Source organism: Alnus glutinosa, chromosome 1 (assembly GCF_958979055.1).
Source record: "Alnus glutinosa chromosome 1, dhAlnGlut1.1, whole genome shotgun sequence".
Taxonomy (NCBI): Eukaryota; Viridiplantae; Streptophyta; class Magnoliopsida; order Fagales; family Betulaceae; genus Alnus; species Alnus glutinosa.
The window spans coordinates 4,979,113-5,006,229 of record NC_084886.1 but is presented as its reverse complement, the minus strand read 5'-3'; the positions used below and the strand labels follow the sequence as shown (position 1 = coordinate 5,006,229).

At 34.7% G+C, this 27,117-nt stretch overlaps 3 protein-coding genes and 1 pseudogene across 6 annotated transcripts; all 4 read left to right on the top strand.

Moving 5' to 3' along the window:
- Positions 1-6,625: 6,625 nt before the first annotated feature.
- LOC133858595 (AMP deaminase-like) lies at positions 6,626-7,445 on the top strand. Its single transcript, XM_062294074.1, has 4 exons — positions 6,626-6,913; positions 7,080-7,133; positions 7,213-7,332; positions 7,440-7,445. The coding sequence occupies exons 1-4, from the start codon at positions 6,821-6,823 to the stop codon at positions 7,443-7,445; spliced, it is 273 nt and encodes a 90-aa protein (XP_062150058.1). The 5' UTR covers positions 6,626-6,820.
- A 100-nt stretch (positions 7,446-7,545) lies between these two features.
- LOC133867814 (AMP deaminase-like) lies at positions 7,546-8,714 on the top strand. The gene is made up of 4 exons (XM_062304576.1): positions 7,546-7,715; positions 7,787-7,867; positions 8,139-8,237; positions 8,325-8,714. The coding sequence occupies exons 1-4, from the start codon at positions 7,554-7,556 to the stop codon at positions 8,391-8,393; spliced, it is 411 nt and encodes a 136-aa protein (XP_062160560.1). The 5' UTR covers positions 7,546-7,553; the 3' UTR covers positions 8,394-8,714.
- A 1,834-nt stretch (positions 8,715-10,548) lies between these two features.
- LOC133867792 (AMP deaminase-like) lies at positions 10,549-19,832 on the top strand. 4 transcript variants are annotated; one of them, XR_009900189.1, is made up of 12 exons: positions 10,549-10,925; positions 11,043-11,122; positions 13,905-16,568; positions 16,653-16,691; positions 16,853-17,095; positions 17,354-17,494; positions 18,307-18,380; positions 18,604-18,734; positions 18,902-18,955; positions 19,035-19,154; positions 19,364-19,537; positions 19,611-19,832. XR_009900189.1 is itself a non-coding variant. In XM_062304552.1 (11 exons), the coding sequence occupies exons 7-11, from the start codon at positions 18,642-18,644 to the stop codon at positions 19,800-19,802; spliced, it is 633 nt and encodes a 210-aa protein (XP_062160536.1). In that variant the 5' UTR covers positions 10,549-10,925; positions 11,043-11,122; positions 13,905-16,568; positions 16,653-16,691; positions 16,853-17,095; positions 17,354-17,494; positions 18,604-18,641; the 3' UTR covers positions 19,803-19,832. The 4 variants fall into 4 exon arrangements, 2 of the variants coding, with proteins under 2 accessions (XP_062160536.1, XP_062160544.1); XR_009900191.1 differs by lacking the exon at positions 18,307-18,380 and having other exon boundaries at positions 19,039-19,154; XM_062304552.1 differs by lacking the exon at positions 18,307-18,380.
- On the top strand, positions 11,147-13,869 carry LOC133867781 (putative pentatricopeptide repeat-containing protein At3g15130; annotated as a pseudogene).
- Positions 19,833-27,117: the final 7,285 nt, after the last annotated feature.

Genomic DNA, 27,117 nt, shown 5'->3' with positions numbered 1-27,117 from the left:
CGTCGGGGTTTAAAGTTGTGTTCCCTTACCTTGATGATCCTGAGTGAAATCTTAGTTACTTCTACATAGATTAGATCATAAAAAAAAATACATTTAGAGAATATTGAAAATATGATCAATATCTATTCTATTAATATTTTAAAGCAATTCAGCCCATCAACATTCTACCTAATATTAGAGACATGCAGTGAAAGGTTTTAACTCCAAGATGTTTAAAACATGTTAATAAATCATAATAATGTCATTTTTGCTGCAACTTTGCAGTCCAGATAACAGCAATGAAAATCAGAAACGGATTCCCATTATAGTAGTCAAAATGAGGCAGAGGATATGCTCAATTACATGCATGTAAAAAGTAAGTCCATCCATAACCATCCCTTGTACTAATAATGACAAATAAACTGTATGAATCAAATTTTACAGCAATAAACACGTGGGTAGTGCAATACCGTTTTTAGACCTCTAATATTAACTTCCATTCTAGTCAAATCCTAAAAAGGTTGATTTTTGTCCATTAAAAAGAAATTCAAAAACAGGATCAGTTCAAACATGGAGAATTCACCTCTCTGCCTTATTGCAAGTTTCATAGTGATTTCATATTTCTCAAGATGGTAGAGCCAACACATCAGATACATTTTAGTCAAAGCCTTAGGTAGTAATCCCTACTTTAACTAAAATATAAGAAACAATTGAATAACCTGATGTTGTTATGGGTATAGTCATTCAAAAAAAAATTACTTAACCCAACGATCAAACCATAAAATCATCAACCAAACTCAGTCATTAATATCCAGTATCTTAAACAGAAAAATAGAAATCCATTCAGTTATCTAACATAATTTCTCAAAAGAAAATTCCTCACTCAAAAGCCCAGAAATTTTTCCACACCCATACGGTTTCTAAAAAGTTTCTACACAAACAACTTAGAATTTTAGTACCCATTAAATAAATAACACCCACTCATATTCTATATAATAGGTTTAATGGGTAAACTAAAAAGCATCATAAATCAAAAGAAAATGAATATTTTAGAATCAAAATAGCATTTACAAGTTAGTTTTTTGCAAGAAGAGGTTGTCATGTTTATCTTCCAAATTTTCATATTATATAAGGATAAATGGAATGGGTAACTAATAGTTTTGCTTGGAATGGGTTATTCATCTCATGGGTAATAAAGTTTTCTAATGGGTATCAAAGAATGAACATTTTAGAACCAAAAAATAACCTTTACACGTTAGTTGCAGCCATTACCAAGTTCCCTAAAATACCACAAAAATCAAACCCAAAAATTTATTCAAAAGATTCCAACAATATCCAAGGTCATTACCCTACAAAAAATCCTACCGAAACTTTTCACAACCCAAAACCTGAAATTTTTTTCCAATAAGTTTTGCACTCTTTCGGCCATCAATCCAAAACACCAACTATTTTGTCATCAAAATAACCCATAAATTTCTACTTAAAATCAATCTACTAAAATTCACAGAAATCAACCCATCATCAAAATTTCAGCTTCAAACTCAACAACAACTCATTTGATTTCATTCAGAAAATTCTCAAAACCACAATATCCCGAATCACCCGAATATAATCACAAAAGCTATTACACTCATAAAGAGAACAGAGAAGAAGGGATGCCTACTGGGTTGAGATTTCAAAAGTGAGCTGAGTTTTTTTTTTTTTTTTTGAGGATTTGAATTTTTGCCGATGCCTTGAAGCATGGCGAGAAGGGTGATTAAATAGGGGAAGAAGGAAGCTATCGTGGCTTAAAGGGCGATGCATGAGTTCAACGTGTAATTGTTTGGACTGAAATGTGGCGAGAGGAGTCAGATGGCTTTAGCAAAGTGTCAATGGTTTTCAGTCTTGTAATGGAAAAGTGGCAAGGCTCTATCTACAACGTGTAAGGGAGTCTGCGAGAGAGATATGAGGTTTTTTTTTTAAAAAAAATAAAAAACTTAATAACACCCTATTTATTTGTCCTAAATAAAATATAATATTTATAAGACTTAATCTCGTTTAATAATATTATTCTTAATAGATATTTTTTTAGGGTGTTATAACTTTAGTTTTATTATTTTATAATATTACTTTTAACTATGCAACGAGAACATGTTAGGGATTTTTTTTCTTTTATATTTTTAAAAAATGCTCTTCGTAATGTAATAAATATAAGTTGAATTGTTATAATTGTAAGTTTTGATATAGATATAATCATATAAGTGCCTTTGTGTGTGTATGAGTGAGTTTGTGTATGTAATACTATGTATATAAAGATATGTTAGTTACACAATAATTTTGCACAACGATTATACAATAATGCTGATGTGTCCAACATTTTCATTTTTTTTTTTTAACAAAAATGCTGGACACATCAGCATTGTTGTTAATGGTGAGCAGGACCCGATCAACCCGCCCCAACCCGTTGCAACCGCCCCACCTCGCCCCTTTTTTTTGATACAAACTATGTTCTTCATGCGGTGATGGGGCGCATTTTCGTTTCCCCGCACAGTGCGGTGCGGGGTGCGGGTGGGGCATTTGAAAAATACCGAGGACCCGCCTCGCATCGGTTCACACCGCAAGATTTTTTTATTTTTTTTTATTTTTTTATTTTTTCATTTTTTAAAAAACCCCACAAACCCTAAAGGAAATAAGCCTAGCGTTGCACCCCCCCCCCCCCCCCCCCCCCCCCTCATTTTTTCTTTATCTTCCAGTCTTCCAGAGACTTCCACACAGTTAACCCTAGCGCCGATCTTCAATTTTTCTCCTCTCTTCTGCTGATAGCACTATGGTAGTCCAGCTCCCTCCTGGACCCTCGATCGTTCCTATCTTCGCTGGCTCTGCGAGTCCTGTGGCCTTCTGTTGTGGCTCCCCGATTGCATTATCGTCCATAGGTAGTTGGTGTTTCTCTTATTCTTTGGCCTCTGTTGCTATCATTTCTTTTTGAATATGGCTTGAATCTAGGTATTGAATATGGGTATTAAGTATTTGCTAGCTTTCTAGGTATTGAATCTGGCTTTGGTTTGATTTTTCTCACGTTTTGGCCTGAATCGGGGATAAATCTAGGTATTGAATATGGGTATTAAGTATTTGCTAGCTTTCTAGGTATTGAATCTGGCTTTGGTTTGATTTTTCTCACGTTTTGGCCTGAATCGGGGATACCCGCACAATTCTCCTCGCACCACCCCTGCACTGCACGGATACTAGTGATTTTCAGCTAGCCACGGGTGTGAATTTGTGAACCCGCAGAGGTGCGGGACGGGGCCAAAAAAGGGGGAAACCCACACCCCCCCCCCCCCCCCCCCGCGCGGCCCCATACTCACCCCTAATTGTTGTGCAATTGTTGTTAGGGGTGAGCAAATTATCCGATTACCGAAAACTCACCGACCACCACTAAACCGTCTTTGACTGCCAACCGTAAAATAAAAAAATAAAAAATCAGAATAAAAAAAAATTTACCAAATTAATAGTCGGTCAGTAATCGGGTAAAATGATTTTTCCATTGGGTTCTGACCCAACCCGACCGACATTGTGCAAAACGACTTATCAAAAAAACCCTATAATAACAACTAAAGCGACATCGTTTAGCATGCTTATATACACGAATTTTCCTCACACACATTTGACAATTCAAACCTTAGAATCACCCCTTTTGCCGTCTCCCACTCTCCCAATCAAAAAAACCAACCCCTAGAATCTAGATCACTCCCTCCTTGCCACGGTTGCCGCCCAAGCCTTGAGTCCGTGATGCCAAGTCGCACGTCTCTCTCGCTCTCTCTCCACTCTCGTGTTGATGTGTTCCGGTCCGATGATAAACTTAATCGCTAAATCGAGGTAACATTCGACATTTTCTTGTCAAAGTTTAGGTCCTGTAGGATTTTCTTTCCTTTTTAGTTTTTATGTCTCTGTATGGGAAGGAATATGTTGATAAGAAAAATTTGCTACTCGATTTAATCTGCTAAATTTGTTTGTTTCTTCTTTATTAGTTTTAATCAATTTGTTTATTTTTCTCCGGTGGATACACCACATGTCTCAGTGTGATGGGGATTGGATATCTCAGTTGTGGGTTTGATTATTGTTTGAGTATGAGAGTTTTGAGTTATTGAGTTTGTTGGAAACATGGAATTTTAAGCTGTAATCTTGTTGAATTTTCAATTTATCTGACCGTTCATTACCAATTTATCCGATTATTCCGAATTAATTGAAAATTTCAAAAATGTTTTTTCTTGGAAAAAAAGTCGGGTAATTACCCGACTTTTACCGACAATTCTGGTCAGAAGTTGGAAATGGTGTTTCCAACACCGACTTATCCAACGTCCACCCCTAATTGTTGTGTAAAAGTTGTGCAAATAACATATCTCTTGTGTATATATGTGTGTATATGAATGTATATATAGAGAAATGATCCTTACACTCATTTCTCACAACAGTCCCACAACAAGCTGACGTGGCTGGTAATATTTTATTATTTTGTTTTGTTTTCTTTTCTTTTCTTTTTGTAAAAAAATAATAAAATATTACTAGCCACATCAGCTTGTTGTGGGGCTGTTGTGAGAAATGAGTGTAGGGATCATTTCTCGTATATATATACTACACGATAAACATATAAATTGAGATTATATTACTTAAAATTTGAGTTAATTTTTCTAATTACACAAACAATAAATCTTAACCATAATTACATAACTAATAATTCGTATTCATTATTTTTTAAAAAAATATTAAACAATTACGACATTTACTTTATACATGAAATGATTAAATTAGTTGAACAGCTCGTAAACAAGTTCGAGTTCATTCCAAAAATAAATGAATAGATTATTTAGTTCGGTGATAAACTCGAGTTTGGCTTGATTACAACCCTAATTTACCTCATATGAAGATAGCGAATAATAACCGCATTTAATAAACATAATAAACGCTCGAATGCGGATAGTAATCACATTATACAAATACAGATACTTAAAAACAAGGGAAAAATACACATAACCCCCTCAAACTACCACCTCATTGTCAATGTACCCTCCAAATTATCAATTGTGTCAATCTCACTCCCCCTAAATTACCAAAAAATGTCAATGTCCCCCTAATGACAAAAATACCCTTCATAAAATTATTAAAATAAAACAAAAAATTAAAAAAAAAACATAAAATGACAAAAATTTATTCCAAAAAAATATTAAAAAAATTAAAAACTGTTTTTTTTTTTTCGTTTGTTTATTTTATTTAAAAATAATAATTTCCAATTATTTTTTCGTTTATTTTTTTTTAAAAAAAATTGTTCTTTTTTTTTTTAATTTAATAAAAAAACTGGTTTTTATTTTCCATTTTTTAAAAAATTGTTTTTATAATTTTCTTATTTTGTCGTTTGATTTTTTATTTTTATTTGAAAAAAAATATTCTTTTTTATTTTTTTTTTTAATTTAATTTAGTTAATTTTTTTTTCAATAATTTTTTTAATTTTTTTTTTTTTTTAGTTTTAGTTTTATTTTTTAAAAAATTTATAAGGATATTTTTATCTTATTCAAAAAAAAAAATTAGGGTCATTTTTGTCTTTTTGTTGGTATTATGGGATATTGACATTTTTTGGTAGTTTGAAGGGTGACATTGACACAATTGATAATTTTGAGAGTACATTAACAATTGAATGATAGTTCGAAAAGATCATGTATACTTTTCCTAAAAACAATAATCGCATTATCCAAAAACAAATATTGATAATAACCTCGTTCGCTATTTTCGTCCGCACTAATGGGAACCGGGAAGGGAGCAAATGTCAAGGACCCGATAGACTCTGTAGACGTGTACTTTGTAGGGTCCCACAAAGTCCACTTCGACTTCCCACTTCCTTCCTCAAACCCTTGGCTCCATGGCCATGAACGAAGCCTCACTCCCTCGTAGGTTTCCATGCTTTGCATTGTCACCAGTGGCCTAAAAATCAGCCTGTTCTACACCAACACAGCGAAGTACCTCTTGCTCTCGTCCATGGATTCGTCTTCACCGACGTCTTCTCTGCACCTAGCCATGGCGGCCTTGGTGGGGGCCTCACTGATTGCCATCTCAGCCTTCTACATCCACAAGCGCAGTGTCGACCAGGTCCTCCAGCGCCTTATCGAGATCCGCCGCAAGCCCTCTCGCAATGCCGGTAACCGGTTTGTCATCGAGTATGACGACGAGGCAGAAGAGGAAGCGGAAGCAGAAGAAGAACGAGACGATGACGGAGGGTACGGCTCCGACGGAGAGATGGCGGTTGATCGGGAAATGTGGGGTCGGAGTTTGTCGAGGTCTCTGGACGAGAAAATGCTTCGGAGTTATATAATTTCGGCGTCGTTGCCGAATGTGGCTTCGAGAAATGATTGGTTGGACGAAGACCCCAAGCTTGATCAGCCACCTGTGGGACTAAGGGCTCATGGTTTTGCTTTCTCGCTGGACAGACCCATTTGAAGAACAATATGGCCAAATTGTGGGATGGATATCAGAAGTGCCTGAACAACTGTTGCTGATGGCCAAACCATCTTATATGATTCTCCCTCATCTTGTCTATCCTCCTCAGCCTTAGGAAGGCATTCTTGTATTTCCACCCCGTCATTTTAGCGTCTTCATTTTTGTTGTATCGATTTTTTTACCAATTATGGAACCATGGATGAAATGAGCAATTCTTTTTTTTTTAATGACTGATTACTTCCGGTTCACACCGTCAAACTTTTACTTGTCTGTTATTTTTACTTGAGCTCTTAATAAGGTCAATTGTTTTTTAATTCAGGTGGTGGGTTTTGATATTGTAGATGATGAAAGTAAACCAGAAAGGCGCCCAACTAAGCACATGCCAACACCAGCTGAATGGACCAATGAGTTCAATCCTGCATTTTCCTATTACGCTTATTACTGCTACGCAAACTTGTATATTCTAAACAAGGTGTTACTATAGTTTCTCTTCTTTTCAAATTAGCTTCACCTTGTCCTCTTATATTCTAGAAACACTCTAATATGTTGCATTCTTTTTAAGACCTCGCCTTAGCACTCTAAGAAAATAAAAAATCTGTAGTTGAAATTGATATAAAACTCTTATCTTTTCTTTTCAGCTTCGTGAGTCAAAAGGAATGCCAACAATAAAATTTCGGCCCCACTGTGGAGAGGTTTTTATCTACCACTTATGTTTTGGTTCCTATTCTTTTATGGTTATTGAGATGCTTATGATTTTCCCGACCTTTGTAGGCAGGTGATATTGACCATTTGGCTGCCACAACAATATTCCTTTTATGCCACAATAATATTTCTCATGGGATTAACCTGCAGAAATCTCCAGTTTTGCAGTGTTTTTATTACCTTGCACAGGTTTGACCCACATTCTCTCTCTCTCTCTCTCTCTCTCTCTCTCACTCTCTCTACATGCTAATCGGTGCAATCTGCTCTGATGATCTCCTGCCTGTCATAATATGCAGTCCTAAAGTTAGTTCATGGCATTGTGGAGTTGTTTGTTTGTAATTTTGTTAATGAACCCTGTCCCAATTTCGCTAAAGTTGTAATTCCTGTTATCTTTTTAGATTGGATTGGCTATGTCACCTCTGAGCAGTAACTCCCTCTTCTTGGACTATCATCGCAACCCCTTTCCCATGTTCTTCCAGCGTGGCCTAAATGTCTCGCTCTCAACTGATGATCCTTTGCAAATCCATTTAACAAAAGAACCGCTCGTGGAAGAATATAGTGTTGCTGCAAAGGTTTGTTAAATATTGTTTTAAGTCATTGCTCAAGGTCATTTTTTTTTTTCATATATAATCATATTTTGCAGGTCTGGAAGCTCAGTGCTTGTGACCCCTGCAAGATAGCTAGAAATTCTGTTTATCAATCTGGATTTTCACATGCCACAAAGGTGAGGAAATTGACAAACAGCAATCTTCAATTTGTCCAATACAAGCCTGAGGACCATTTAATACTGTTAATGGATTTGTACTCTGAAACTTTTTGGTTGAAGAAAGTTTAATTATAACCACCCCCTTCCTTTTATTCTCCATTTGGTTGTGGGTATGTTTGCTTTTGGCATGCAGAAGCAGAGTAATTGCCACCTTCTGGTATTTTATCGTAGTAAATTATACTAATGATAATGATAAATATTCCTGTTACTATTTTGGTTCCTTTTGCAGTTGCACTGGCTTGGTGATAAATATTTCATGAGAGGCCCTGAAGGAAATGATATTCGCAAAACAAATGTACCCAATTTACGGATTGCATTTCGACATGAGGCAAGTTTGATGAGTTTTAAAATAAACCATAAAATGCAAGTAGTTTTTTCTCTGCTGTTTCCTGCTAATGAGGTTGATGTTTCACAGACATGGAAGGAAGAGATGCAGTATGTCTACTCGGGAAAGGGCAGGTTCCCTGAAGAAATAGAGCTGTGAAGCAAACAATATAGAATTCCTTCTTCCCTGTGAGTCTAATGCTAATGAAATGTGGTGTTTAATTGGGGTTGATATCAATATTCACGTTCGGCTTATGTCTGCCTAATTCCATGTCATTTCATAAGTGAATCTTCTTATTAGGTCAATATTGTAATGTTCTATCAATCTGAATACCTGCTTAGCCAATTTTGTCCAAGCCGAGTGCGGATTTTAGTTTGTACAGGTAGATGGCTGTTTTGGATCTGAATTGTAGGCCTTCTTGCCTTGCTTTTGGCATGATCTTTGGAATATGACTTCATTTTGCACTATCTATTGTTTAAATTTGTGGCATCTGATTAAGATGTCGTATGATCTGGCGTGGAAGTCTCTCTAGTGAAAGAGCCCGACGAGATGAGATCGACGTGGGGAGTTTCACAAGTATGGCAGAAGAGCCAACAACCTTAGTACGTACTTAGTAGATAGTGAGGACAGTGAATTTCTTTCAAAATAGTGGAGACTTGGAGGAAAAGAAAAATGAAGGATAGATTGGATCCAAACTCTCAGAGAAGGTTTCACTAATCATAAAATGAAAAACTTGGCCCTAACTTAATCTCTGATCATAATAACTCTCAGATGTCAATGTCTGTAGTAGAGACCATTGTCCCAAGTAAGAAGAATAAAGCAATTATCCATACCCCACTATGCCCTAACTTAGATCTTGCATTAACCATTTTTCTCTGCCAGTTTTTTTGCCTCCGTGTGATCTCTTCCTTTTCTTTCCTCCATTTTTCTTTTGCTCCAAGTCTCCGCTAGTCTGAAAGAAATTCATTGCCCTCGCTATCTACTAAGGTTGTTGGCTCTTCTGCCATACTCGTCTTTTCTAGTATTGGTAGACTCTTCTCACCTACATTCTTTTCTTTGTCTGTGGATTTAATTTTTGTTACAGATTCCATGGCAACTTGCTCTGAGAGTGATCTCTTTTGTAGCAGTTTCATCGTCATTGAATGGCTTCTTCCAGACACGATTACGGAAACTCGTGAAACTCCTCTTGTCCTGATCTCGTCTGGCTCCCCCATGTGGAAGCCATATTCTGAAGATGAAAGACCAGACCAAGTGCTTTTTTAGATTTTATTTTTATTTTATATATATATATATATATATATCATTTTAAGTTGAAAAATTGGACAGAGCAGGACGGAGCAGTAATGTAGGGACATATTTCGAATTATCAAATACTCATGCTTCAAAAATTGAAAAAAAAAAAAAAAATCAATATTTGGAGTTACTTTGCATTCAATAGTTGATTTGTAAAAAAAAAAAAATGTACAAAAAATGAAAAGCAAATGAACGGTGAAATAATAATAATAATAAAAGCAATACATTTGTGTTTTATATTCGTCCGACATACTTTGAAGGAATATGAATAATGAATCTCTTACAATTTTCATACAATCTCTTGACATATTAAGTGGGACCTGCATATAAGACCCACATGTATGGGTCCCACTCAATATGTGTGGATTGTGTAAGAATTGTGTGGGTAAGGTTGTAAAGGAATCACTTTTCGAAAAAATATATAATCAGCTATTTTCACAGTTTGTTCAGAATATGAAGAAGTAGCTTGAACCTGGGAACTAGAAAATATATAGTTTGTTCTTTAGGATACAGTTATATTTATTTGACCACTGGTATTTAAATTGACGTAGACATAACACCATTTAACAGTCTGAACCCTTTTAAATGCGTGTTTTTATGCTTTATATGAAGTTATTGGGGCCTATATAGGTGAACAGATGCATGTGAATTGTGATTGAACCTTTATATTAAGATATTCTACATTTATTCTGAAAGTTTACTTATTGAAATATTTCCGTACATCAAAAGTTTTGGAGATGACAAATGTTATATACTAAATTTTCAATTTATTTTTATTATTATTTTTTTTTACATGTCCACACAAAATGAAGATAAGAGATTCAAATTAATAACTTCCACTTCATAAAACGTAATCTCCGACCAATTAGCCTATCCATTAAAATTGAGTTCATAAGTTAATACTCATCACCTCTTTAATTTCTCTTCTAAATAAAAAAACAAAAAACAATTGAACAGGTCACAAGTATTTGGTGGTCAAGACTGAAGTCACGAGCTGGAAAAAAGAGTCAAAAGACTACGAGTATGTTGGGTCACAAGACTCTCGTGAGTCGTGAATGAAGCTTTTGCTTTTGCTATAAAAGTGTATTGGAGTAGCAATTCTCTTCATTTCACTTTCATTTTTCAATTTCCTCCAAATTTTTTTCCTCTCCTCCTCTCCCACGCTGCTCCCTCCCCCTCCTCACCTTCGGCCTCCGCCCACCACCACCCACCAGCAACCGTTGTCAACCGGTACCACCGTGCGCCGTGCACTTCCGTTTGGTCAGAGTGCGCTGTACACCGACTCCCAAAAGCACCGTGCGACGCCGAGCCCACAGCCACCGTACACGACCGGCAAACCACCTCACGCCGACTGACGACGAACCACCGTCTCCCTGAAGGCTCCCATTCTTGTACCAAGTAGGCTTCCACTCTTGACGCTTGTTTTTACCTTAGGTTTTCGGGTATTTCGGGTTTTGGTTTCAGTATTTTTCATTTCAGATCTGATGGTTCTTTTCATTTTTGAATTTACTGCAGCCTTTAAACCTAAGATGAATAACACGACGAATGTCTTGGATTCATCCCACCTGGGATTGGGAGATTTTGGGAAAAATCAGGTAACATTCGTACTCTCTTTAAAACCCATCACTCTCTCCCCGATCAAGTAAATCTGGTTATAAATTATAATTAAAATCGCAAATAGGGACTGGTTTTCTTAATTACTATTGAATTTGACAAGAATTAGTAGTTCTACGTCACATTTAAGGAATAAAGAGAATATTCCCAGGACGCCGAGTACTACATTATAATCGCCATGCCCGCGCGTGGGGCATGAAGTCTAGACATAGATGCACCGTCCAACTCCTCTCTTTGTAGCCACGAGGTCACCTTCTTTTCTTCGTACTTTCCGAAGGGTTTTTGTATCAACCAGCTTTGAAAACTTGGCCACCGAGAAAGAAATTTACTCTACTCTATCGCGCTGATATGCCGAAACCTCTGACTCAGACCACGGTAGAGCAATTCATGCGAAGTTCATCAAAGGGTCTCCTACCTTTTCTCTTTTTCTCAGCAATCATTTACTTAATATGTATGCCAAGTGCGGCGATCTTGTTAATGGGCTCCAACTGTTCGAGGAAATGCCCGAAAAGAACGTGGTGTCGTGGTCAGCTGCCATTGCGGGTCTCGTTCAACATGGCCGTCCATGTGAAGCTCTTTCTTTGTTTTGCCGTATGCACCGCGATGGAACGACCAAGCCCAACGAGTTCACCCTCGTTAGCGCACTCCACGCATGCTCGTTGTTGGAGAATTTGACACGAGCATATCAAATTTATCCATTCATTGTTCGCTTAGGATTTGAGTCAAATATCTTCTTAATGAATGCGTTTCTGACAGCTTTGATAAGGCATGTTGAATTAGCGGAGGCTTTGGAAGTTTTTGAGAATTGTCCTAATAAGGACATTGTGTCTTGGAATGCCATGATGGCTGGGTTTTTGCAGTTCTCTTTTTCAGACATACCAGAATTTTGGCGTCGAATGATTGGTGAGGGAGTGGAGCCCGATAACTTCAGTTTTGCAAGTGTTCTTACTGGGTTGGCTCCCCTTTCTGACCTTGAGTTGGGATTGCAGGTTCATTCTCAGCTTGTCAAATGTGGTTATGGTGTTGAGATTTGTGTGGGGAACTCTTTGGCGGATATTTATATTAAAAGTTAGAAATTGGTAGAAGGGTTCAAAGCTTTTGATGAGATGTTAGTGAGAGTTGTGTGTTCATGGACCCAGATGGCTGCTGGATGCCTGCAGTGTGGGGAACCAAGCAAAGCACTTGAGGTCATTGCTGAGATGAAGAAGATAGGTGTAAAGCCAAACAAGTTTACCCTTGCAACTGCCTTAAATGCCTGTTCCAATTTGGCTTCCTTGGAGGAAGGGAAGAAAGTTCATGCCTTGAGAATTAAGCTTGGAACTGATATTGATGTCTACGTAGATAATGCTTTACTAGATATGTATGCAAAATGTGGATGTGTGGATAGCGCATGGGCAGTTTTCTGCTCGATGAATGATCATTTTATTGTCTCATGGACGACAATGATCATGACATATGCAATAAACGGCCAAGCTAGGAAAGCTCTTAAGATTTATGATGAAATGAGGCTGAAGGGTGTTCAGCCAAACTACATAACCTTCATTTCTGTACTATATGGGTTGAGGCAAAGAAAGATGTGATGGGCTATACATTTCTAACCAGGCTGCTTCCTATATAATGCCGAATAGGGTACATGTAACAGAAATTGTTGAATTATAAGTTATATGTCCTGTATTGGGTTTACTTTAAACATATTTAGTTTCTGGTTCTAGAAACCCATCTATACTATGAGGACATAAAGCAATCAGTAGTGTTAACATGTTAAAGGTACCATAGGCACTCCAGCATATACATCATCACCTTGTGGATGAGTGATGATGACCCCAGGCCTGGGATTCAATGTGTGTGTGGCAATATCATTGTACATAAACACCACTATGTTTTCCTCCTTCAGCCCACATTTCCTCAGCAACTGATATGCGTGACATACATCAGCCTGCACTTGAATAAAAAACATAATTCCTTAACTGCTCTATCAAATTCGACCATAATAGAAAGTTCAAGCCTAGTTGTTCGTTTTAAGCTTCCTAGCTAGTGTTTGTTTTTCCAACAAATACGTATTGAACGAGTTTTTTTGAACCAAATGCTTTTAATATTGTAATAATAAATCTTCCCGATATTAGTTTAATATTCAATTGAAAGGTCAATGGTGTGGATGGCGTTGGTAATCTTTTATATCTATCTATTCGTCATTTTCTTACATTGTTAAGAATCTTATAATATAGCACAAATTCCACTGTGCTTTTAGACCTATATAGTACAACATGGACTTTTATGGTAATTTCATATAACGGTCAAGGGAAGAGAGGATGATTCGTATATCGTGTGAGAAAATATCTAATTTTTTTAAAATTTTGTACCATCTATTTTGGTGGCTAAATTGACTTCAACAGTACCCAAGATATAGGAATAAATGTAGATACACAATGAATTTTTGCCCATAACTCAGATTAGATTGGTAAGCCATAGATTCCCATAACAATATTCTCTCTAATATTTAGATGATAGATTACTACTAGGCTACATTATTAATGTGTCTTCCAGGACAATCAATTGTCGATGAACAATGGCAATAGCAAGTTCTAATCGAGTCATAAGCCCAATCGAAGGAACGATATGTATATTTAAATTATAATTGGTGCTACATTCATAATAATGTTTTTGTAATGTAATGTTTTTGTAATTTCACCTCTAATAATGTAATGTAAGACATGTACTCCAAATTTCCTATTCTTAATATTACACTATGAATGTGTCTTCTAGGAAATTGTCAACGAACAATGGCAATGGCAAACTCCAATCAAGTCATAAGCCCAATCGGAGGAACGATATGTATATTTAAGTTGTAATTGGTGTTACATTCATAATAATGTTTCTGTAATGTAATGTTTTTGTAATTTTACATCTAATAATGTAATGTATATTTCCTTTTACATTTAATTTAGTTTCCGTAATCAATAATTATTCTACTTAGAATAAGTTTGTCTTATGTTGGCCCGGAAATTTTTGTACACCCTTATTCACAAGTGATTGTATGAAAATGAAATCTTTGCAAAAAAAATATGTTTTTTGTGCATTACGTGGAATATAAAGGTGAAAATCAATGAGTATATTGGTAATAAAATTTTTCCTACAATTTACATAATCTGATAGATAGTTTTGTTGATTACTAGGCATGCAAAATGTTTGTACTCGCTCAAGATATATAGTATTCCCTGGAGCGAACTTCATCATGTCTTCTAATTCATCTTACATTGGAGAAGAATAGATATGCCAATATGACAGTAGTGTGCAGAGATAAATATGGTTTGCCAATCTTTTGTTGCGTAGGATGGACAGTTGAAAGTGACACCAATGCCATAGAAGCTATGGCTTTCGCGAGGGGCTTCTAATTAGCTAATGATTTGTGTGGGCACAACAAAATTATAAGGGGAAAAACCGACTCTTTAGACATCATGAATAGAATAGACAGTAGAATAGTAAATATAACCATGGAGTTAGCCCTAAAAATTATTCAGGGTGAATATAGTCAGTCCAACAAGCTTTTGGTCATAAGTGTTGCGCAAAGTTTCTTTAAGGGGCAGTAATAGAGGCCATCCTTTTACCGAATATCACATACCACGTGTGCACAACAATGTGGCAGATTACCTGGCGAGACTAGGAGGCAGGGTAGAACCATTTATCCTAAAATCAATTAGTAGAAACCAACTTTCTCGAAGAAGGCAGCCAATAGAATGGATGATTTCGAGTGGAGCGATACCTAGGGGCATTATACGTCAACTCTTAAAACAAATGGGTACTACATTCCTACTCTCAAAATCTCAAGCTTCAAATTAAGCATTAAAAATTTCGAATGGCGACAATGAACTCTTACTTGTGCCAACCCTCACACGAATAAAAGGCAGTCATGGATGAGATCAACTTATGGGTCGCAAGTACATAATCAGTTAGCTTATTTTACACAATTTATACTCTTCTATTATTAATTAATTTATTCGTACACAGATTAACACTTTTTTCAATTTACATTCTCGTATTAGATTTAGCTTCTAAAATATCAGCAAGAAAAATAAGAACATTGATCTTTAGACATAGTTGGAGCTTACCAATTAGTTCTTAATTGATTTCTTCATTTCTATGTTTGAAGATCAATGCTCTTATTTCCTTGCTGATATTTTAAAAGCTAAATCTAGTAGGGGAATGTAAATTAGAATAAGTGTTAATCTGTGTACGAATAAATTAATTGATAAAAGAAGAATGTAAATTGTGCAAAATAAGCTAATTGATTATGTACCTGCGACCCATAAGTTGATCTCATCCCTGACCGCCTTTTGTTCGTGTGAGGGTTGGCACAAAGTAAGGGGAGTTCATCATCGCCATTCAGATTTTTAACGCTTAATTTGAAGCTTGAGATTTTGGGAGTAGGAATGTAGTACCCATTTGTTTTAGGAGTTGACGTATAACGTCTCTAGGTACCGCTTCCCTCCAAATCATCCATTCTATTGGCTGCCATCTTTGAAAAAGTGGGTTTCTACTAATTGATTTTAGGGTAAATGAGTCTACCCTACCTCCTAGTCTCGCTAGGTAATCTGCCACATTGTTGTGCACACGTGGTATGTGATATTCGGTAAAATAATGGCCTCTATTACTGCCTCTTAAGGAAACTCCGTGCAACACTTAGGGCTGAAAGCTTGTTGGGTTGACTATATTCGCCTTGAATAATTTTTAGGGCTAACTCCATGGGGATATTTACTATTTTATTGCCTATTCTACTAATGACATCTAAGGAGTTGGTTTCTCCCCTTATAACTCTATTGTGCCCACACAAATCATTAGCTAATCTGAAACCCTTCGCGAAAGGCCATAGCTTCTATGGCATTGGTGTCACTTTCAACCGTCCATCCTATGCAACAAAAGACTGGTAGACCATATTTATCTTTGCATTCTACTGCCAAAGTAGCATATTTATTATTCTCAATGTAAGATGCATTAGAAGACATGATGAAGTCCACTTCATGGGATATTATGTATCTTAAGTGAGTACAAACCTTTTGCATGCATGGTAATTAAATAAACTTTTTATCAGATTATGTAAATTTTAGGAGAATTATTATTACCAAGATACTCGTATTGATTTTCACCTGTATATTTCACATGATGCACAAGAAACATACTTTTTGCGAAGATTTCCTTTTCATACAACTAGTTGTGAATAAGGTTGTACAAAAATTTCCTGGCTTACATAAGACAAACATATTCTAAGTTGAATAATTCTTGATTACGAAAATTATATTATATGTAAAATGATATATATATTACATTATTAGAGGTGAAATTACAAAAACATTATTATGAATGTAGTACCCATTACAACTTAAATATACATACCGTTCCTTCGATTGGTTGCCACATACAAGAGAATAGCAGGTATGAGGAAATTTTTTGAATTCTTTAGTTGCATCTATATTATATTAAAATAAAGACTTACAACCCTATATTTTTCAATTTCAGGGAGTGCAACTGCTCATGCAGAATATCGAAGACAAAGGGGTAAGTTATCTCAATTCAATAACCCATTTAAAATTACAGAAACATTATTATTAATGAATCTCATCTTGCACGTGAAAATATTATGTTTAAAGTGATACTGGATTATTTGTGACTTCAAACTTTTTGGAAACTAAATTTTTGTTTAACAATAAAATTTGCAGCCTTATGGTGATACATTTCGTTTGAACACATGGAAGATGAACCAGACATGATAAAGATTTAGACACAATAATATGGATTCTACTCTGTGGCAAAAAGAGTTGTATTGGACTGCCATATTGCATGGGACAATATACGTGAGCGAACCTATGCAAAATATGTTTGTCCTGCACACATTTGAGCCTCGTGATAATTTGTTTATTTTGAGATGCCGTAAGAGATTGTTTGATTACATTTTGGAACAGGTAAGAAATGACTTAATTTTGCATAATTGATTCAAAACAATGGGAAACATCACTTTTCTTAATTCTTAGTGGTAATATTATTTCAATATTGTTTCTCATTTGTCGGCTTTTATCAAATTTTTTGTATTGGCTTTGCATGTTAATTTTACCAATGCATTGTTGATTGCAACTCTCTCCTTAAATTTCCAGTGAGTTTTATAGTGCCACATCATTTTTGTTAGCTTTATTTTCAATTTTTGTGTACACTTTGATATGCAGTTACCGCAGCTATATATTGCGTACAAGAAAATGGGAATCGTTACCTCTTTCCATAATATTTTAGATAACGTCTTTATTCCACTATTTGAAGCCACAGTTGATCCAAGTTCTCATCCTCAGTTACATTTGTTCCTGATGCAGGTTAGTTGAATGTCATATTTATTTATATTCCCTTTTTGATTGACAATTTTATAATCATTCAATTTTTTATTGATTCAGATGGAGTTAATACTCTTTGCCTTCTTTCTATTGGTCTTTTGATTGTCTAGTAGTGTTGCAGCATCATAAAAGAGTTCTCATTACATAGCTGTTCTTGTTTTTGCATGTTTTAGTGATCTTTAATCTGTGATTTTATGCTAACATGGCATTCTGTGTATATTGGCTTACGGCTTATTGCTACTATCCAATGTAATTATTTTTTGTCTAATGCTACATGAGGCGACTGCCAGTTTGTCTTTCTATTTGACTGAAACGGCCTCTCACTGCTCCATTTGAAGAACAATATGGCCAAATTGTGGGATGGATATCAAAAGTGCCTGTTCAACGTCAGTTGGGAAGGTCTAGTCAGCTGGAGAAGTCTAAAACTATAATTTTTTTCGTAGTTACTTATGACAAACTCCTTTTGTTTTATTATTAGGGGTGTGATAAACTAATGTGGGCATACTGCAGTATATACTAAGGCTATCAAGTTTACTTATTCAGACATTCCAAAATGGTATATGCTGGCCATGTTTTTGGTATAGTCGTTTGTGTATGTCAGCCATATCAGCAGACGCCATATTGTATTTGAGCTTGGGATACTAGAACTACTGAACAGAGCCTTGGTTCCACTAGTTGGGGTCAGGCACAAAATCCCCTTTTACTCTTTGCGGCCCTTCATTTTGCTGCGTTCTTGTTGTCACTTGGGCTCCTTCAATTGAATTGCAGCACTTGTTTATACTGATTACTAATAGGTCCTTGTTGCTGATGGCCAAACCATCTTATATGATTCTCCCTCATCTTGTCTAGCCTCCTCTGCCTTAGGAAGGTATTCTTGGATTTCCACCCCGTCATTTTAGCCTCTTCATTTCTGCTGTATTGATATTTTTACCAATTATGGGACCATGGATGAAATGAGCATTTTTTTATTTTTTTTATGACTCATTACTTCTGGTTCACACCATCAAACTTTTGCTTGTCTGTTATATTTAGTCGAGCTCTTAATAGGGTCTATTGTTTTTTAATTCCGGTGGTGGGTTTTGATATTGTAGATGATGAAAGTAAACCAGAAAGGCACCCAACTAAGCACATGCCAACACCAGCTGAATGGACCAATGAGTTCAATCCTGCATTTTCCTATTACGCTTATTACTGCTACGCAAACTTGTATATTCTCAACAAGGTGTTCCTATAGTTTCTCTTCTTTTCAAATTAGCTTCACCTTGTCCTCTTATATTCTAGAAACGCTCTAATATGTTGCATTCTTTTTAAGACCTCGCCTTAGCACTCTTAAGAAAATAAAAAATCTGTAGTTGAAATTGATATAAAACTCTTATCTTTTCTTTTCAGCTTCGTGAGTCAAAAGGAATGCCAACAATAAAATTTCAGCCCCACTGTGGAGAGGTTTTTATCTACCACTTATGTTTTGGTTCCTATTCTTTTATGGTTATTGAGATGCTTATGATTTTCCCGACCTTTGTAGGCAGGTGATATTGACCATTTGGCTGCCACAACAATATTCCTTTTATGCCACAATAATATTTCTCATGGGATTAACCTGCAGAAATCTCCAGTTTTGCAGTGTTTTTATTACCTTGCACAGGTTTGACCCACATTCTCTCTCTCTCTCTCTCTCTCTCTCACTCTCTCTACATGCTAATCGGTGCAATCTGCTCTGATGATCTCCTGCCTGTCATAATATGCAGTCCTAAAGTTAGTTCATGGCATTGTGGAGTTGTTTTTTTGTAACTTTGTTAATGAACCCTGTCCCAATTAATTTCGCTAATGTTGTAATTCCTGTAATCTTTTTAGATTGGATTGCCTATGTCACCTCTGAGCAATAACTCCCTCTTCTTGGACTATCATCGCAACCCCTTTCCCATGTTCTTCCAGCGTGGCCTAAATGTCTCATTCTCAACTGATGATCCTTTGCAAATCCATTTAACAAAAGAACCGCTCGTGGAAGAATATAGTGTTGCTGCAAAGGTTTGTTAAATATTGTTTTAAGTCATTGCTCATGGTCATTTTTTTGTTTTTCATATATAATCATATTTTGCAGTTCTGGAATCTCAGTGCTTGTGACCTCTGCGAGATAGCTAGAAACTCTGTTTATCAATCTGGATTTTCACATGCCACAAAGGTGAGGAACTTGACAAACAGCAATCTTCAATTTGTCCAATACAAGCCTGAGGACCATTTAATACTGTTAATGGATTTGTACTCTGAAACTTTTTTGTTCAAGAAAGTTTAATTATAACCACCCCCTTCCTTTTATTCTCCATTTGTAAATGTTGTAAAATTATGTGAATGGTTAATTTTGAATCAAGTCTCTCGGATACAGAGTAGGTAGGTGCCTTTGAGTCCTAATTTTATAGAATTCAACTTGGGAACTCATATTTTTTTAATTTTGATTCGATATTCTTTTCCATTTTATTATTCTCTTCTTTTTACTTGTTTTGTACTTATAATTGTTTGAGTGAATATTACGGGTCGGTTTTTGGTGTGTATTTCAGTATTTGGATAGGGAAGTAAAATCTAATTTTGTTCCTGAAATTTAGGGAAAAAAAATAAAAAGGTGTTGAGTAGCATCCGTTTCCCTAAATCTCATTCCCTTAAATAAATATAGGAAAAACTCATAAAAGAATTACTTGAATCTGATTCCCTTCTTGTTTCCCAAATTAAGAGCATTTGCAGCAGCTATCCCCGTATAGCTGTTTCAATTCTCTAAATAAAGGAAAAATATCAAAAAATCCACTTATAACATCTTTCCTATAGGTTCTTAAATATTGGGTATGCTACGGTGCTACCAAATGTGTATACATTATTTTAATACAAAATATTTATCTTCATCTATCATCTCTCTTCTATTTGCTTTTTATTGGAGATTGTATTGGAATTTTTAAAAAAATGTGAGGATAGGTAGTGAGCTTGTATTTTGTAAATAAATAATATTTAATTAGTATAGGGATAAATACGAGAAGTTGTTGTGGAGTGTATTTGGATGGAAAATCATAAAGTAGTTTTGGATTAGAAATTTGGAGATAATCACATGGAAGCTGTTGGGAGTGCTCAACCAAAAGTTGTGGAGTGTATTTGGATATGGAATAAAAACTAGTTTGGAAAAAATCTAAGGAAAATTGTTGGGAGTGCTCAACCAAAAGTTGTGAAGTGTATTTGGATATGGAATAAAAAATAGTTTGGTTGCCTAAATTTAAGAAAATAAAAAGGAATATGCTAAGAAATGCTCTAAAGGGAATAAGGTATAAGAAAGCTGCTTTGAGTGCATTTTTAAACTGTATGATTTTAAACTAAATCTTAGAAAATCAATCTTTTGAAAATTCTATTTTTAAAAAATTGTGATTTGAAAAATAACAGTTTTATGCATTTTTAAATCGCAAGCAATGGGGTATTTTTTTTAAAAAAAGCTAATCTGCGATTTTAAAAGCCAAACTGTAATTTTGCTAAGGAAAATGTTAAATTTACAACACCAACACAACAACCCCTCACATGAGGGTGGGCCCCACACACTAGAGCCCACCCTCATGTGAGGGGTTGTTGTGTGGTTGTTGTGATGGTGTTGTGTATGAATCAAACCCCTTTTGCTAAACACTTAAATGCGTTTTTAAAAATTCTTTTTTTAAATTGCATATTTTAAAATCATTATTTTTAAACCGAACTTTTTAAAATTGTAAACCCAATCAATTTCTAAGTCTAGTGATGCATTCCTTCTACCTCATTAAATACCTTTTATGTTGTCAAGGAAAGACTAGTAGAATTTTGGCATTAGTTGATTTTCTCACCATTCTTGGTAAGTGTAGAAGCCTTCCCTTTTGAACGGGAAGAGTAAGTCTAGTTTGGTTAATTTCAAACATCTCAATAACTCTCTTTTGAAACTAGTCTAGTTAGGCCGTACGTGATACCAAAGGACTCCGTTATATGAATGAAATGTTGAATTTTTAGGTAAAAGATTTATTTGAAATTTAGACCTGTGAAACCCATTTGGCATGCCCCGGTCAGGTAACAATCCACGTTTAAATGATAAGCCAAACTTCGTTAATTACATCAACATTCTAGTAGAACACAGGGTATGACCTAGAAAAGGCAAAAAATAAAAATAAATAAAGTAATATAGATCATATGAGGCTTTAAATTGTGTATTTTCAACATCTCACTCTCTCTTGCTTTAGATTTTCTTTCTTCTTTTTTTAAATAAATAATAATAAAAAAAATTCATTGACAACATCAATCCCAACATTTAATATATGAGTCATGCTACACACACTCTCATCTCTCCTCACCTATTTCTCTACACCATTAAGTAGCTTTTAAAATTACTATTGGCTTTGATATGGATCTTTATTGAATTTTAATTTAATGGCGATTTTAAAAATCACTTAAGGCTGTGGATAAGTGGGAGTGTGTGTAACATTACTCTTAATATATTTACAAAATGCTAAGAATCTCCTTTTTCATTAATCCTTAACCATTTCCATAAAAACATATGCAGTTATCAATCTTTTTAAGTATTTAAACATTTTGCATTAATGAGTAATGAGGACACCAACCACCATAGGAGATTAGGTAATTATTTTTTTACATCACATTGGTGTACATTAACTCTACACTAAAACACATAGGGTGTGAGATCTATACATGTGAATTTCATACATGTAGATTACACGTACATGAGTCTTACATTCAATGTATTTTGGTGTAGATTTGATATAAACTAAAGTAATGTAAAAATAATAAATCTCTACAAGATTATATTTGGTTTCAAATCACTATATCTCTTTATTGCTTTTTATAATTTCATTATAAGTTGGATTTTGGTTTTCTTTCACGTCAATTAAATGATGCTCATTAGAAAACAAACGTCCCCCCCCTCCCCCCAGCAACTAGTCAAGACTCAAGTACCATGCCCGTTGGATATTTAATGCCCTTTCCTTTTCGCCACATCTCTTCCTCCCTTCATCACGCATTCAAAAATCTCCGTTAGAGTCAACAGACTGCCCAATTTGGTAATCTTTTGGTGATAACTTTATTTTATTTTTATTTTTTTACTATAAAAATAAAATATGATTGATGTGATATAAAGAAAAAACAATTTTTTTTTTATTTTTTTATGAAAAAGTGAAAAAATATTGTTTTTTAGTGATTTTTTTATTTAAATAGTAATAAAAAATAATTAATGTGATATAAAAAGTAATAAAAGAAATTTAAAATGTTTAAATGTTGATTTTTTTTTTTTTTAAAAAAAAAAAAGTGAAAAAAAGATTGGAAGGAGTTTATCAAACGGCCGTATCTTTTACCATATATTGATCATTGGAATCTCTTTTCTTTGCTGGTGGTTCCTAAAATTAAGTATATATAACAAATGATATTTATACACCCTTATATAGTTATATTTAAAGAATATATATATATAACACATTTCTTATGAATAGTTGTGAAATTTTTATTTGAAATAGTAGTAAGAATTGAATGAAATGATATAAAGTATAAAAATATTTGTAATTATTTTATAAAATGGTGAATTTTTTTTTTGTTTTGTAATGATTTATTTATTTAATGATTTGTACCGTTCTCACATAGCTTACGTTTTTTGTTTAAAAGTTCTTTATATTATTTTATTTTTTACTTTTAAAATGAAAAAAAAGCGACAACCACTGCAGTTGCATTCACATCAATTTAATGCTCATAAAATGGATATGTATATGTATATTAGTTTCGTTTCTTTGCTTTGATTTTTTTTTTTTTTTTTTCACAAGTTTCTTTGCTTTGATTTGAATTTGTACATTGCGCAGAAATGTCGGCTCTGTTTAGAAATCGTTGGTCACTTTTAATCTTTAACAAACTCAACATGAAACAATTTTATTTTATTTTATTTTTTTTTCACTTTTTTTTTAAAACATTCACAATTTTTATATCACATCAATCACTTACTACTATTATTTAAATAAATATTTCATTTCACAATTGCTTACTAAACGACTTATTTGAAGTTTATATTTTTTTGGGAGAAGTTAAAATAAGAAAAGTGAAAGGGGATGGAATTGCTAAACGGGGCCAAAAGTGTCCAACCAATAGAGGATCAAAACTGTAATTGTATTTTCTTATTTTACAAGAGATTCACCATATGAATATCTTTGACTTTTGGTTAAAGATCCGGAATTACCTCCCTCTTGAAATGCTTCAGGTTACAACTGATGACACACTCAAATCCCATAACACTCTTATATTTTGTTTTTTTTTTGCGAAAAAAAATATTCAATTGTAGTTATGAAATTTAATACAGAAAAAATAAAATAAAAACTTCCTATACTTTTGCAATTAATATAAGAAACTCTAAATAATTAAACATCAGAGTATACACCATACAAGTTGGTGATCAGAGTTGGTTGTTAAGAATCACAATTTGTCCACATAGGTTAGATTGCGAGGATAAATGATATTTGTACCTCACATATGTATAAAAATTTAAATTTATCATTAAATTTTTTAAATTTTATAAATCTAATAATAAATTTAAAAATGAGAGGTACAAAAATCATTTATCTCCTTCGATAAAGAGAGGAACTGTGTAGTCTCCAAAAATCATTAATTTTCGGGATGTGTTAATTGTAAAATATTTTAATAATAAGACACATTGGTGGGATTCATGCATGTGTGTCTCATATGCATAATCTCACCAATGTGTCGTGATGTACAAATATTGTGCGTCTTTATATTGTGATTTTTTTTTTCTTTATTTTCTGTTGTTTTTATTGTTGAGCATATATGTTAGACAGTAACCAGAAGAGATGTTGTATAGGTCATAAATGTACGAAATTCTTTTGTTTTTTGTTTTTTACCCTTAGCAAGATGCATATTTCCTCACTTCAATGCTTTTCATTTTTTTCTTGCTATGGGTAAAATAGAAAAGTGAAAAATCCACTGTTGAGAATATGCGTATACATGACGTGTCTCAGAATGAACTATTTTTTATTTTTTCCATTTTTTTATCCCTGTCAAGATGTGTATTTCCTCACTTTAACGTTTTTCATTTTTTTCTTGCCAGGGGTAAAATGGAAAAGTGGAAAATCAATTTTTCCTGAGAGCTGTACTATTTTTTATTTTTATTTTTTCCATTTTTTACACATGAAAAGACACATATTTCATCATTTCAACGCTTTTCATTTTTTTCTTGCAAGGGGTAAAACAGGAAAGTAAAAAATTTATTTTCACAAATGTGCGTATACATGACGTGCTTTAGAATGAATTGTTTTTTTTTAATTTAATTTTTTACCTCTTTCAAGATGCGTATTTTCTCACACTATAACTTTTCATTTTTTTTTTTACTAAAGGTAAAATAGAAAAGTGAAAAATTGATTTTTTTTTTAAAACTGTATTTTTCTGACCTGTGCATTGTGCACAAGGACAGTGTACAGCACAGTGTGTAAAGAAGGGAAGAAGTGGGTGGGAGGGAGGATTTCAAACATGCCACTAATTATTACTCTATGGTGCTTTGTGTTAGAAAATTAAAAACACAAATATAAAACTACCATTATCAAAACTTCAATATTACGATTTTTTTTTGTTTCCCTTTAAAAGTAGTATGAAAAAGACCGAATAAACACAATAAGAGCCAATTGCATTAATTTCCTACTCTTACCGAAGAGATCAGTCAAAGATATTCTGAACTGATATTCTGTCGGGCAATGTACAAGTTCACTCCAAGTGAACGGTACATCAAGCGAAAAAACAAGAAAATGGGTCACGTTTAACAGTTGAAATCCGCGTACCTCGGTCAATGAAACGCTCAGTTGAAATCCTGAAACCTGCAAAAAGATCGATCGTATCCCTCGAAATTTGATTTTACGCGGGCAATAACAATTCACGTTCCCCCTTCCCCATTTCTCATTGACTTCCGTACTGTACCTGTCCGCAGTGGACAGGCTTTTGGCAGGAGAAAACCCCCCAAAAAAATCTTCAGTACTGTACCAAGCCTTTAAAGAAACAATAAACCATCAAAAGGCGAGAGATCCATCATCCATGTGGGAGAGAGAAGCTAAAAAGAAAGGCCGAGTGCCAAAAGAGGGCAATTTTCTTCACCAGCTTCCGAGCTTGGTTGCAGCATAGTTGACGTTGAATCTAAGGGTTCTACTGCTTGATAATCTCTCTTAACTCTAATTGATCTGAGGTTGGTTTTGCCATACAGGCGTTCGTTTTTCGGTTTTTCCCTATACAGCCTATCTTCTTACCCCCACCAGCTTCGTTTTTGCCGCTGTAAATGGTCTCTGGTAATTCATTCTCTCTCTCTCTCTCTCAGGTATGTGTAGTTCTATACAAGATTTTGCAGTATATATAGAGCAGTCTGAAGAATCTCTCTCATTTTCTGTTACTTTGTCTGTTGGTAGGGTTCGACGAGCGCGACGAACATACGCAAGACGTGTGCAGCTGTAGATCTCATGAAAACAGGTGTTCAGTACTTTTTGAGACGTTCTGTCTGTGACTTTGGAAGTCCGATAGTCGCCGACGGCGCCGCCTCCTGCTTCAGCCTATCTTCTTACCCTAGATCCATCTAGAGCTGGCCCGATGGCCACCCCTGGCCGCTGGGAAGTGGCCGGACGGCCTTTTGTGGTCATAAAACCACTGTTTTCTGCCAGACCGGACAGAAGGGGCTCTCTTACCTTGACCAAAATGGCACAGGCCACGACAAAAGGCAAGGGCTAAACCGGAAACATGAAAGAAGAAATGAAAGAAAAATGATCCAATAGAGGCATGTTTACTGAATCCCAACTCTGATGATATGAAATTCTTGTGTGTGATACTTAGTTTGCAACTCTGCATTGCCTTTGCAGAGATGCGTTAATGTGGCTCTGCTTGAGTCTTGTAACTGCGCACGTCTGCTAGCATCGCACGCAAGTTTTCACTTCTCTGTCTCTCCCTCTAAGCTAAATTTACAGCTTAAACGTCTCAAAAAGTACTGTTTTGGATGCTAATCCGGTGAATCGGTGATGGATACTAATGGATGGAACTCAAACTTGTATATATATACCTATTAAAACTCATCCATCTAGTATGTAATTTGTTTAAAGAAAAATATTTGAAACCAATTTTTCAAGATTTTGATCTTATGAATGACTCGTATGATTTGGTGGATCCAGTTTGAACTTGGTTGGCAATTGTAGTAGTAATGTTTGTGTCGTAGTTTAGGTTTTGCAGATAATAAAGTTTCATTTCATTACATTAGGGACAATGTAAGTTTTAGGTTGGGGGAGGAGTTTGATGTTTGTTGTTGTTGTTTTTTTTTTTTTTTTTTTTTTTTTTTTTTTTTTTTTTATATTTACGTTTGAAAAAAAAAAAAAAAAAGCGTATTGCTTTGTGTATTTTTAATTTGGAAAAAAAAGTTTTGTGCTTTTTGGTGTCTTGAGTGTTTTCTTTTTATCCTCAATTTTGTTAAAAAAAATTCTTGTTTCCTTATCATGAGTTTTTATTTTTGATTTTGAAAATTGTATGGTTTAGATATTTTCATGACTAATCAATAGATGGGATGTGTATGAAATCTTGATATTTATGTTTCT

Excerpts from the sequence above, each read along its gene's own strand:
- LOC133858595 (XM_062294074.1), top strand. The coding sequence starts at position 6,821 with ATGCCAACACCAGCTGAATGGACCAATGAGTTCAATCCTGCATTTTCC. Across the intron at positions 6,914-7,079 it reads ACTTGTATATTCTAAACAAG|CTTCGTGAGTCAAAAGGAAT; the intron begins GTGTTACTATAG and ends TTTTCTTTTCAG. Across the intron at positions 7,134-7,212 it reads TTCGGCCCCACTGTGGAGAG|GCAGGTGATATTGACCATTT; the intron begins GTTTTTATCTAC and ends CGACCTTTGTAG.
- LOC133867814 (XM_062304576.1), top strand. The coding sequence starts at position 7,554 with ATGTCACCTCTGAGCAGTAACTCCCTCTTCTTGGACTATCATCGCAAC. Across the intron at positions 7,716-7,786 it reads AATATAGTGTTGCTGCAAAG|GTCTGGAAGCTCAGTGCTTG; the intron begins GTTTGTTAAATA and ends CATATTTTGCAG. Across the intron at positions 8,238-8,324 it reads GGATTGCATTTCGACATGAG|ACATGGAAGGAAGAGATGCA; the intron begins GCAAGTTTGATG and ends GATGTTTCACAG.
- LOC133867792 (XM_062304560.1), top strand. The coding sequence starts at position 18,642 with ATGCCAACACCAGCTGAATGGACCAATGAGTTCAATCCTGCATTTTCC. Across the intron at positions 18,735-18,901 it reads ACTTGTATATTCTCAACAAG|CTTCGTGAGTCAAAAGGAAT; the intron begins GTGTTCCTATAG and ends TTTTCTTTTCAG. Across the intron at positions 19,155-19,363 it reads GTTTTTATTACCTTGCACAG|ATTGGATTGCCTATGTCACC; the intron begins GTTTGACCCACA and ends TAATCTTTTTAG.